At 41.4% G+C, this 13,740-nt stretch overlaps 1 protein-coding gene across 1 annotated transcript in view; it reads right to left on the reverse strand.

Moving 5' to 3' along the window:
- Positions 1-13,740, reverse strand: part of PDE11A (phosphodiesterase 11A) — a 255,806-nt gene that overhangs the window by 92,964 nt on the left and 149,102 nt on the right. The window contains exons 9-10 of the mRNA XM_004426667.3: positions 1,048-1,194; positions 677-784 (exon numbers count right to left, since the gene is read on the reverse strand). Of these exons, the coding sequence (XP_004426724.2) occupies positions 677-784; positions 1,048-1,194 (255 nt within the window). The remainder of the gene's footprint in view (positions 1-676; positions 785-1,047; positions 1,195-13,740) is intronic.

A 13,740-nucleotide genomic window follows, 5' to 3' on the forward strand; every position in this document is an offset into this window, starting at 1 on the left:
TAAGCCAGAAAACATTTTACTTGATGATAGCTTAACAGTGTAAGTGGAAATAAGGCCAGAACAAACCTTATTTCTTGCCAGCAAAATGGAGATGAATAGAGGATTTTGTTTCATTCTTTGCCATATGGCCACCCTCACTGGGTGACAGCCCCTAGAGCAAATATTTTAAGCCTAGTGTGCCCATAAACCCTGAGAGTGTTCACGCCTACTCCTTCCTTCCCTTGGCCTCCCTGGGCATACTCCCAGATGCACATACTCTCAGGATTTCCGTGTCCCTGTAGGTAGTGTTCATACATTCCTACTTTGGCTTTCTACCAACCTAGAGAGTCTTATCCAGTAATCTCTTTGTTCTGTTACTCATCCCCATATTCTCTGCGAAAAGATTACTTTGAAAATCTAAGCATTTCTTTTGTAAAAAGACCCAGTTTCTCAAGGTAAAACATTGAAAAGAGGCTGAAGCAATCATTCCAAGACTACACCTGCTTCAAGGTGTCAGTGATTTTACAGCTTTAAAGCTCAGAAATTGTTGCGAAATATATACTCCCATAACCAGGGCAGGTAAGTGCCAATGTAAAATAAATCACATGGCAACTTGTCAGAGAAATGGAAACGAGGAGAAGGCCTGTAGGTCCACACGAATGACAGACGAACTTCCACCATCACTGAACACACTTACAGTTAACATCGCAAACATCAGTTGGCACACGTTGAAGGCGTGTCTCCAGTTGTGGTACAGAACCATTCGATAATTTTTCCTCACTGTCAAAAGCCACCTACACAGTGTCTGAAATGGGAAAGGGAAAGGCTATGTCAGGCAGTTGTATGTGTCTCCAGGGGACCATTATCAAAACGATGCCTTCTGTCTGAGTAACCCTCAAGGATCAAAGTCCTTGCACAAACATCTCCTGTGATTCTCATGGTAATCCCATGAGGTGTGCAGGGAAAGTATTATCATCCCCAATTTATATGTGGGAGACCTGAGGCTCAGAGTGGCTACCACATTGTCCCAGGTGCACTCCTGGGATCACCCAACACAGAACATCTTACCTCATAGTCGATTTTAAATTTCTGTACCATCCCTAGCTCCATGAACATCCGAAGAGCAGCCGTGATCATGGCGTCAACGTCAAGAGAAAAGTCATCAAAATGTATGTCATCGATGGCGAGTTCTGACACCAGAGGGATGGTGGCTGCCTACAAAAGCAGAAGACATAAGTCAGGCCAAGTTCACCAGCTTTTCCAAACCCCTCATCTTGCCCTCCTCTCTTGCTTATCAGATGTGCCACATAAATCAGACTTGACCTGCACTTACACTCTGATACAGCTAAACTCTGAGCTGGAAATGTCTTTTGTTTCTGAACTGCAAATGCCCCAAGCAAATGAAGGGGGGAGGGGGAGGGAAGCTAATCTGAAGAAAAAATATACACCCTGGATCTCGTCTGCAGAATTTAGAATACAAAGCTGTCTAGTTTACTGAAACTGCAGTCATACAATATATTCTGATGTGTATTACAGAGCACTAAATGCAAGAAACATCTGGGCAGCCAGCAGCTGTGAATTTTAATTGCTGCTATTCAGGAGAAGGACATGGGAATACACCACTTTGCCTTGATTCTTTTATCCTTGTATCCTGTAGCTGTGCACGTGCTCTTTGTTACACACATGTTCTGTATATTCAGAAGGATGGAAAAAATCAGACAGCACATCTCTGGTGCAAAATAGTTTTCTTAATAAAATAGAGATGTTTGGAGGGTTAGCGTAAGCATATGTTTCATTGAAGGGATAAATTTGCAATATCGTTTAGCTTCATTCTATATAAACATCACAACTTAATTACAGTACTGGTCATATATATTCAGGGTTTCAAAACACTCATGTTAGGCAGCTGTCAGTCAGTTGCCCTACACAAACTTAAAAGGAAGAAAAAACCTTTGGGAATCATTTTTATTTATACTGATTTCATTGGGTTTACCATGCCCTTTGGGCCACTCTTGGTAAAGGAAATCTTTTCTATGTTTTCAGTTATCAGGGACATTCTGCATTCATATTTCTAGTCTATTCACTGGGTGTACATTCCCAGAGAGTAATCTATACCCTGGGACTCCTGTGGCTGAGCAATGAAATCCAACTCTGGTCACTCTAAGCATTCTAGAAACCATAAAATCAATCCTTCTTTCCCAACTCCATGTTCCTCTATGGGAGTTTACATTTCTGGGCTAAAATCCAAACAGTAGTTATCTTCCACAACATGAAAGGACATGATTAAATATATAAATACAGCACAGTATTGTTAACTATTTGCACATTGTTATTCAATAGATATCTAGAACTTTTTCATTTTGCCTAACTGAAACCCTATATTCAATGAGCAACTCCCCTTTCCCCCTCCCCCTAGGCCCTGGAAACCACCATTCTCCCTTCTGTTTCTATGAGTTTGACAACATAGATACGTCATATAAGTGGAATCATACAGTATTTGTCTTTTTGTGATTGGCTTATCCCACTTAGCTTAAAATCTTCAAGCAATGTTGTTCATGTTGTACCATATGACAGTATTCCCCCCTCCCTTTATTTTTTGAGGAAGATCACCCCTGAGCTAACATCCAATGCCAATCCTCCTCTTTTTGCCTGAGGAAGATTGCCCTTGGGCTAACATCTGTGCCCATCTTTCTCTACTTTTTATATGGGACACCGGCACAGCATGGCTTGACAAGCGGTGCGTTGGTGTATGCCCAGGATCCAAACCTGCGAACCCTCGGGCCGCCGAAGCAGAGCACGTGCACTTAACTGCTACGCCACTGGGCTGGCCCCAGTATTTCCCTCTTTTTTAAGGCTGAATAATATTCCATTGTATGTGTATACCATATTTTCTTTATCCCTTCATCCACTGATGGTTTCGTCTCTTTCTTAATCAGCTTGTCTTTCAATAAATAACTTAAATATTTTAGAGGCTTTAGAGGATTAGAAATTTTCCCTAGATGTGTGGTGATCTTTGGTTTTCAGCTCCTGTTTAAAAGTGGGGCTCTAAAGCTTCTATGAGAGCTTCTGGGGGCTTCTCTGTAGGGGAAGCTGACTGAGCTGTTTCCTTGAGGAAGCCACCAAATGTCAGTATCTTTAGGTCTTTGCTCTTTAGCTACTCAGAGTCCCCAGAGAAGAATCTTTTGGGTGCAGCGTACTTAGGAAGGGGGTTGGAGGAGGATCCTCAGCACTGGTCTATAACTCTTCATTCAACCCACCAGCTTTCAGCCCGTGCTCCTACTCTCAAGCTCTCCAATGGTGTCCCCCTAACCCAAAGACCCCCAGTTATACCCTCTTCAGAGGATAGGCCTCCAGTCTTCATGGAGTGAAGGTCTGGGACAAAGGATCTGGAGATCTAACTGCTTCTTAGATTTGTCATTTTCCTGTCTATAGCCCCACCTTCATCCCCACTTCCAAAGGTATTTCATTAGCCATTTCCTGAGCTATTTGGGGGGAGAGGTCTGTGGTATAAATCTGTTTGCCTCTCCACTTTTCCCTTTGCTAGCTCATTTTGGCTTTCTTAGGTTTGCCAAATTACTTAATATTCATCCATCTGTATTCTAGCTTTCAAAATTTTGTCATTTAAGTCCTCTCCCAATTTCTTTGTCTTTGAGAATTTAGGCCTTAAAAAAAAATCCCTTTATTATTGTTTTAGTGGGGCTTGAGGAAGGAACAAAAGAAAATGAGTGTGTTTACCATAAAAATCATTGAAATTATCTTTATTAAACTTGCCTTAAATGATCAGCTTGGAGAACTCAGAGGTAAGCCAGCCTTGGTTTGTAGTCCCTTTGTTTCTATGTGCATGGGCCTGGCTGCAACCATGTAGACCTCTTTTTCTTGTTCTCTGCCCTTGTGTGTTCACTTGTGTCAATCCTGACCTCGCTCATTAGGCTGTAACAATCTTAGAGGCACATGCCATCTTTTTTTCCCTTAGAGAAGCTCCAGAACAACTCTCTACTTCCATCACATGTTCCAGGGCTTTGCATACAGAGAAGCCATGTACTTAGAATGTTCTGTGCATGGTGTAATTCGTTCAAATTCAAACTCAAATACAGCTGGAAAGCCACTTCCCAAGAGGGTAGAAGGCCTTTCCCAAAAGACACAGGTCTTTCTGGTCTCAGGAGAGAAGTTCAGTTCTGAACTGGCGAAAGAGGTCTAACGCTCTTACAGTTTGTCGCCAAGGAGCAGAAATGGCAGTAGAGACCACACTGCTGCTCTCCAGGTGGCCCTTGTCTTGTAGATTATTAATAGTGTATTCCCTGATGCCATTATAAATCCTCTACCCTTCAAAGGCACTAAATTCACTTAATTATCTTAAAAATTAAAGAATATAGGCATTTTTTCATTATGAAATGTTAATGGAAAGGAAATAAGAACATTAGGTTGAAAAATGTAGGATGACCTCTGGTTCACCAAGACCCATCCTTATTGACCTTGTCTTTTTTCCCCTAATAGGTTGATTGATCCACCGTTAAATCATACCACTCCATAGATCACCCTGAGCCCTGTCGTAAACCCTTGCTGGCACGTGTAGATGCAGAGAAAGTCCCAAGCCCTTTCAGGAATGACCATTTTCAGCTATTTTGAGAAGTATGGATAGTTTTCATCCACATTCCTGGGTTCAAGAGCAGTTTCTGGAGAAAATTATGAAGAATAAAAAGTAGTGTGTGTCCTTTGAAGGTGTGCACAGAGATCTAGTCTGCCAAGGATTTGGAAAGAGCCTTCTGTCACCAAACTTCCTTGTTGTAGAGACACATCCTCATCGCTTCTGATAAGTAGAGAAGGAGACCACATCTTCCAAACCTATAATTACTCTAGCCATAGGATATTAACAAAACAAATCAAACTCAATTTCTACAAGTGTCAGTCTTCAACTTTTAAATATTTATAAGGCACCATATCCCTATATCAAAGAAGAGTGCTACAATCCAAAATAACTACTGAATTAATAGCCAGGAAATAACATTTGGATAAAAGAACCATTTACTTTACTGCAGCAATAAATGAAAACACAGAATTATGAGTTCTGCAGCTAATTTGAATAATGTTCGAGAAGTGGGATTCTAGCTGGCTGGGAGTCCCTGATATCCTTTGACCATTCCTCTTCTTTGTTTGGGTCTTAATAGTTAAGTGGTTATCAAAGGGAGTCATAAAACTGCCTCCTTTAAAATTGAAAAGGTAGCTTTACAAAGAGGCTGTAAAATGTTAAAATACAATCCTGGATCCCTTGACACATGAATATTACATTTTGTGATGCTCAGAAAATGGGAAGAAACAACAAAGTGGGCAGTGGTCTAGCCCTAGCAATTCAAAGGAGAACTGACTTGTTGCCAATCCAGCCCACTCACCCACTTACCCCTCCAGACAAAGCAAATGTTGGGGACCTTAGGATTCTGAGATTAATGAAGACAGGAGACTGGGCCGTGGTGATGCCCAGGGACTGCCAAGTTCTTTGTTTCACTAGCACTATTCTAGCTCTTACTACATGCCAGGCACTGTTCTAGCATTCTATGCATAGTAACTCATTTGATCTTCACAAGGGCCCTAAGAGGCAGGGAATATTTTTAATCCCATGTTACAGATGAGTCAATTGAAACAGATGATGGGCAATTTGTTCAAATTTGCACAGTTGTGATTGGCAGAGGTGGATTTGAACCTGGGGAGTCTGTTCTAGAGACTGGCTCCTAACCATTACACTGCCTCTAAAAATGGGCCACCACCAAGCCAAAGGCTTCCCCATTCCTGCATTATGCAAACTAACTTGGGTGCATCATGGGCAATGTCTGGGATTTAGATCCATATGACTAGCCTATCGATCCATCTTTTGTGATGAGCAGCCTGGATCCATTTGAGGGGACAATGTTTTGGTCTTTACTTATATAAATCCATTTGGGGAAGTCTCTAAAGTCACAGCTGATTTTGGAATAAGCCCCAGTTGTTAACTTTGTTTTGATTAAAGGGATCACAGAATAAGCTGAATACTCCAGCTTAGCTTAGCTTAGCTTAGCTTAGCTCAGACTGGCCAGCAGAGCATTCATGGGACTCTAATACTACTCTTGGCCAGGAAGGTAACTTGGTAAAATAAGGGAAGCAGCAAACGGTGAACTCGTGGGGTGGAGAGCAGGGAGATACGAGATCCTTCTGTCTAGATGGGATTCTGGGAAGGTTTCTCTGGACATTTGGGACACAGCTGAGAAATGCTTAAAACACACACATGCACTCAGGCTTTAGAGGGACTAGTAGTTCTAGAAGTAACTAGTAGTTTAGATAGCATACAGTCACATCTCCAGTGGTGAAGAGTGACAATATAACCAATTTCTATTCTTCCTCAGGAAAGGAGGACGCAATTTCTTATGAATCCCAGCACAATGTTGCTGAGCTATACAAACTTCTGAACAGGGAAAGCTGGGATATTTAGGTGCCTCACAGGTTTATCCACAACATGTGAAACTTGTGGGGAAAGATCCAGAATTCCAAGGAGAGAGAGCGATAAAGCTCCAGTGGTGCCCTGTCAGCTGACTGAGAAGGTGCCGGCCCAGCACATTTACAGGCTATAACAGCTTGCTCGTCTACAAAACAACGCCAGAAGCCTCAAACGGCTGTGAAGCCACCTGGTGGCTTGTGTAGCAGTGACGTGAAGACCTGAGTCGTGTTCCTGGGGCCAGGCAAACAACAATGACCTAGTCAAACTCTGCAGCTCATGGGCTAAATTTATATACAAAAGTAGTCAAGTTTAGAACATAAGAGTGAATATAAATGTCCAAGAATTACCAAGAAATATTTTTAAAAGAAGACTTATAAGGCCTTATCCTATCTCATATTAAGATATATAATAAACACAGTATAGGTTTATATGCTAAAACAGAGGCTTTATTAAAGTAACTCAGCCTATGCCATTTTTTATCATGTCACTCTCTCTTTAAATACCTTTAAGTGTTCAATGTGGCCTGATGAATGAAGTAAAAGTCCTTAGCTTGGCATTTGAGGTTCTTCATAAACTGGCTTCGCATGGCCCATCCAGTGTATCATCTTCTAGTCTTCTACTGAAGCATCAGGCTGGGAAATTTATTATCCTTATTCTCATCTCTCCCTCTATAGATTCAGATTATTCTACCCCCCCATCCACTGGGTTTGATTTCTTCCTTACTCCGTGCCAACTGAAATTCAAACCCTATCTTCTTTATAAGTTCATTTCCATTCATTCATTTCTATCTTATCCTGCAGTGACCTTTTTCTTCTCTGTAGTTGTATAAATCACTGTAATATTTAGTCACTTTATACTCCAGGGTTTTCAAGCATACCCATTAGAGCTGGAATTAGGTCCCTGAATCACGTATGCAGATAGACTTGATTGTGTTTATGTGTGATTTGGGGGAGGAGTGCACAGCTTTCTTCTGACTCCTCTGTAGTTTAACATGTGTTCTGAAGCTTGACAGGCTCCCCAGATGATCCTTATGTACATTTAAGTTTGAGAAGAACTTCCCCAGGGGCTGTTTGCTCCTAGGATCTTGGTACCTGTGAATACCTAAGCTTCACCTAGATAGTGGCAAAGCTTCCCATTATTATGGCTAACCTAGTCAAAAGGAATTTTATATATTTGTCTTTTTTAGGTGCATAAAAGCAAAGAAGATTAGTAGTCAATAATCACTATATTGAAAAAGAGAGGAAAGTTTAAAGAAATACAAACTCCTAGGTACAACATGCCCCCCTTTCTTACTAATCTTTAATTATTCTCAATTATTGCTTTGGTTTTCTAGGCTTGAGTAGACCTATTACTTTGAATCTCTTAATAGGAGAATAAAACTTCTATCCTCTCTCACATGTGATTTTCAGAAATTTCACCAGAAGTTAAAGATCCTATGGCCTTTCTTTCATTTTTGTTTGAGCTGTTGTAGTGAAACAATCTTGTCTATAAGTGTTTCCTATTAATTTCAGAAACTGTCTTTGTTATCTTTCATGCAGCAACATAACCCTCATGGGTAGGCACGGTTCCCACATATTTTTCTTGTCATGGTGAGAACCAAAAGAAAAAGAAACATCATAGTGACTATTCCCTTTTGAAATAGAGAAACTCTCTCTTGTGACTGTCTTTCCAACCCTGGCTCTTCGATATTTCTAATATGTCCTTATTATTTATGTCTATCAATGAAACAGTTCTCCGTAGCAGCACTGAAATTTAAAATACTATATTTCAACAGAAACAGGTCATTTTAAAAGAGATTTTTCTTTTTTTCAGGATATAGTATTTAAAATAAAGTTAAAAGCAATTCACTATATGTTTTTTAAAGAAAGATATCAAGTGTTTCTTTTTAAACACATGCATATATCCCACGTCAGTTGATGTAATATTTGTTTATATATTTCCATGTTTTCTGTAGTTTATTTATGAAAGAAGATTGTTTAAAAGTAAGCTTATAGTATTAATCCATCTTGCATTGTGTACATTACAACGATCTTAATGGCAGTGTGTGAGGTGAAAGAGAATCAGCAGTAAGAGTTGAGGATGTGTAGTATCTCTAATTTAAAATGGCTGTTCACCAATCCTAAGTGAGGTGGGCACTCTGAAGTAACTTTTTTTATAAAAAATGTTTCTGTTATAAAAGTTTACTGCTTTCTTATTAAAGTTTAGTCGATATGGTATATCAAAGTGTTGTTTTGTTGTTCCTAGTGATAGTGGTATATACATAACCTGCTTTGTTCCAAAAAATGTTTAATGTGGATTTCAAAGAGCCATGCAATAACAGAGAAGAAAAGAAATTAAAAATAGGCCAGGAAGACAAATCAAAGGGAAACTAAGGACAGGAATGTAAAACATGATCAGAAGTGAAGTTCCTAGACAAAAGCGTGCCATAGCATCAATGCATTTGTAAGGATAGCCAGAAATTTGCCTGTAAGCTCCCTGTCAACCACCACAAAGAGAATCTGATATGTTAGATGATTTTCAGTGTTCATAAGATTAAAAAAAGCATAGGCTAAGGAAACCCATAGAGGCACAGCTTTGCTTGACTGAGTCCCGAGAGAAATGTTTCTTGTGTTTTTCAGGGAAAAATTTCCCAAGCCAGTGATTCTCAAAGTATGGACCCCAGACCAGTTACATTATTACCTGGGAACTTGTTAGAAATGGAAATTCTGAATTAGAAACTCTGTTTGTGTTTCACAAACCCTCCAGGTGATTCTGATGCCCACTAAAGTTTGAGAACCATCATCCTAAACATTATCCTCACAATAAGCACAGCAGTGAATTACTCAGAGCTGGGGTGGCTTTGGGTGGTGTGCAGATTTAGGGGATGGAAGGCAGAGTATAGGGGTTCTCCAAGGAAATGGAAAACCACTGACTGATGAGGGTTCACTGTGCACTTCTTTCAACTTTTTTCTATCTTTAAAAATTTTCATAAAAAAATGTTGGGAAGAGCCAGCCCTGATGGCCTAGTGGTTAAAGTTCGGTGTGCTCCACTTTGGCGGCTAGGTTTGGTTCCAGGAGCAGAACCACATCACTTGTTTGTCCGTAGCCATGCTGTGGCAGCGGCTCACATAGAAGAACTAGAAGGACTTACGACTAGAACATTCAACTGTGTACTGGAGCTTTGGTGAAGGGAGAAAAAAAAAGAGAGGAAGATTAGCAACAGATGTTAGCTCAGGGCAAATCTTCCCCAGGAAAAAAAAAAAGTTAGAAAAAAATAATTCACCGCCAACAGGTGAGGAAACATCAAACAAAGAATACTAACCTCCAAAAAAAGGGTTTGAATCTATTAGGGATTTGTGCAGTGATGTTAGTAAAAAGCATGGTTTAAATTCTTCTAGTAATTATTTTCTCTTGAAGCTATTTATTAAATTTACCATGTAGTTGCCTAGAACACTCTTCACAACAGATATGGGCTCCGATCCTACCTCCAACACCTACTTGCTAGGTGGCAGTGGGCAAGAAGCTGAAGTAAGCCTTGGATTGAGCGTTCTTCACGTAGACAATAATAAAACTACGTTGCGTGGTTGCTGTGAGGAGTAAATGAAATAATGCACAGAAAGAGCCTAGCACAGTGCTTAGAAAGAGGAAACACTAAATAATAGTAACTGTTATGATTACGGTTATTATTGGCACGTTGTTATGCTCATTATTGTTTTTATACTGATATCAGCTTCAAAGAAGGAAAAGGTGAACATAGGAGATTTCAATGACTAGACCCTGAGGAATCAATTCTACCAACTCACTTAGGAGACCTCTAAATTTAATCCAACACATGTGTGTCACGTGCCTAACTCTACGCCAGCCACTGCACTGTGCTATGGATACATTTGTGAAATCACTGTGGTCCCTATGTTCACAGTCTGTTGGGGGACACAAAGAAGTAAACAGGCAATTATAATACAGGTGGTAAGTGCTGTGATGGGGGAAATACAGGGCACTCTTGGAATTGGGGAGAGTTTGATGAAATACTTCTAGCTTAGTGTCCCTGCCAATTCTAAATCATCATTCAACTTCAGCTTTATGAAGTATATTTAGAATAACTTGAAATGTTAAAAAACAGTTACTATAATCAAAAGTTTCTTAAGGTCATAGACTTTGCATTGAAATCTAAGAAAAGATGAGGACTCCATTCCTGAGCTGCTCATGGTCTACTCAAGGAGAAAGAAGAGGAAACAGAATGATTAGCGAAAAAATAAAGGCATAAAGTTCAGAGGCAACAAGAGGAGGGAGTATATGCGAAGCCAAGAAACACAGTGGAGGAGGCTCATCTGATGTGGGCATTGAAGGATGAATTCACCAGGCAAATTAAGAAACATGGTCTATTCCAGGCAGGGAGAACAGCATGGGCAGAGCAGAGTTCCCATCTCACCTGAAGATGGCACAGTACCACGAGGCACAGACCTATAGGACCCCAGAATTGATGAGATACTGCTTGATTCCAGACTTGCCCTTGTTGGCCTTTAGAGCCTGTCGGGCATCAGCTTCACCAAGCTCCCATCAGTGGCCTCGGACCACAGCTCAGGAGCCTGTCTTGCCTGTGATTCCAGGACTGACTTCCCATCACTGTCCATGCCAGCCAGCTCCCTTGTGCCCTGGCAGTGACCAATCCCTGTCATCTGTGGTCAGAACTCCCAGAACCTCCCCTTTGAAGCTCTGGTCACAGTTTTTGTTGTGGCTGCTGATAGATATATGGACTCTTTTCATCTATAAGAGCAATTGTCTTTGTTTTCCCTTCCTTCTCCTGCAATCAGCAGCAAACACTTTCCCTCCTCTTCTCGGAGAATTTGAAGATCAAGCAGCCCTCTCTGTCCTCTAGGAAAAGGAACTTGTTTTGGTTGAGTGGGTCTCTGAGTCAATGGGCCATCAGGATCTACTCTGAAAGAACCAGAGAAGGAGAGAGTGTGCTCCTGGGAGAGATAAGAGAAAGGAAAGGAGGAATGTCCCCCACCTCACAGAGGTCAGGGAACGGGGTAAGAGAGGAAGGAGAGAGCCCCGGAGAGCATGGCAGCTGATCTCGGTGTACCTACTAAGATGCAGTTGCACCTAGCAAAGTATCTAGCAAAGGACCACCATGGAGGCATTGTTTGAGCTCCCATGAGCCACATGGTAGTTGAATCAGGACTCATGGACTGTCCTGCCCTTGCTCAAGTGGACACCTCCCATTGCTTGCACTCAGGGACTCACCAGCTACTCCTCCCATGGAAGATTGGTGAAGACTTTAGCTCATCAGTGTCCAGCCCCTCACCCATTGACCACGCAATGAGAATGACACCTGTCTGGTCAAAGCACATCTGCTCAGTCCCCAAACACATAATATCTAAGGACACAAAGAAAGAGGGGCAGGATCCTGGGTACCTAGAGGAGTGCTGGTGGAAGAGCCTTGCACACCTGAACTTGGGTGGGAAGCTGATATGAACCAGCTCAAGACCTCCTGAGAGCTGTGGCGGAGGATAAGGACACCCCTGCTCCATCAGTAATATGTTGTGTAATTATTTGTTAAAGGTCTGAAAGAGGAGGGTAGGGATTGTGCCTGTCTTATTTACTGCTGTGTCCTGAGTGCCCTGCACAGTCTTCACCATTGTGGGCAGTACCTGGAACATGGAAGAAACTCATTGTATATTCATTGGATGAGTGAATGAAGGCCTGATAATCTCGCTGAAAGTTCTCCCCAAGCCATGCCACGATATCCTCTGGTGGATTTGAGGTTGTGGGACATTTTGCCAACCATCTCTGTGAATACTTCACACTTACACACACACACACGCAGACACACACACAGACATAGAAATCCAAGATCAGGTAGTATAAGCGAGTCAAGTAGCCTTCTAACTTTGAGTGAACCTGATACACTTTATTTTATACATCATTGGAGCTATTTGTATTAGGAGACACATAGAGGGGCCCCTCACTGTGTGGCCCTGGTCTTCAGGCTCCAACCTGAGCTCACCAGCTATGACTTGAAGAGGTAAGATAGCCTGCTTCATCCAGCCAGGAAGGAGATGGGTCCTTGCAGTATGGATGCGTGAGTGCAACATGGTGGCCCCATGAGGTTATCACGAACTTCTTCTCGTAGCATCCTTGTTCCCATGTCTTAGTAGTGGGAGAGTGATGGATATTTGCAGGCAGCCAAGGTTGTGTAGATTGCACTAGACTTTAAGATTTAGAGATGTGAGATATGAATACCCTAAAGCAAGTGCTGCCTGACCACCATGGTCTTTCTAGCCCAGCAAATTGCTGGCTTAGTCTCAGCCCTGCCAGAACGACCATCCCCTTTGTATACTGCTTCTCTGACTCCCATACCTGGTTAGACCTTAATAGCTTCCTGCCCACTTCAACCTCAACCTGCTGCCTTGTGGGTTTTGCTTGAGTCCTTGCTGCCCCTCTCTGCTGCAGCCTCACCTGAGAGAGGGAAGGCACAGCCACCAGTGCTTCCTCCATACTCCACAGTGCCTAGTAGCTTACAGGGCACATGGCAGGAACTCTACAACTGTGTGATGAGTGAGGACAAACTCTACACTCACTGGTAGTTTATCGGAGTACCTAAGTCCACTGAAGAATACTAAAAAAGGGATAAGAAATTAAACAATATTACAAAAGAGATTTATAGAAGATAACCTAGGTTGTCATTTAGGAAATAATAGATTCTATGATGAATAATATAGATTTAATCAAAATTGTTTCCATTTAAAAGAAAAGGACACTTCAAATGTCAGCTTCTTATAGCTTAAATACAATTTACTCCAACAGTCACTCTATATTAGTTTTAGAACAATCTAGGCATCTTAGAAAACGAACAAAACAACTTGACACAACACTCAATTTTTCTGCTATTAGCCTTGGCATGCTGTAATTTTTCTAAAGGTTTGGATTTAGTGAGCAGGCTTAGATGTTTATTTCACAAACCGAAACTTGCAAAAGACTGTCAAATTCCCAACTCTTGGTGGGAATAGTGCAAAGAAAAAATGCAACTTTATGCACAAATACGATCTCAACATGAGTTGGATATCCATGAGATACGATCTCAACATGAGAATGGATAAATGCCAGCATGCCAAGGTGGGGGAAGATCTACAATTCCAGGTGAACTCTCTCCTGCCTGTCTGAAATATCACCATTCGAGTTTCATCAATGTAGATCAGAGAATTATTCCCTATTAAAATAGAAATACCTTTGAGGTAATGGGGTGGAAAAAAAGGGCTCAGAAAGCAGGGCAGAAAATGAGAAGAATTCCCTAAGCAATGAGACAACAATTTGACAAT

The sequence above is a fragment of the Ceratotherium simum genome, chromosome 9 (assembly GCF_057802395.1).
Source record: "Ceratotherium simum simum isolate JZ-2026a chromosome 9, ASM5780239v1, whole genome shotgun sequence".
NCBI lineage: Eukaryota > Metazoa > Chordata > Mammalia > Perissodactyla > Rhinocerotidae > Ceratotherium > Ceratotherium simum.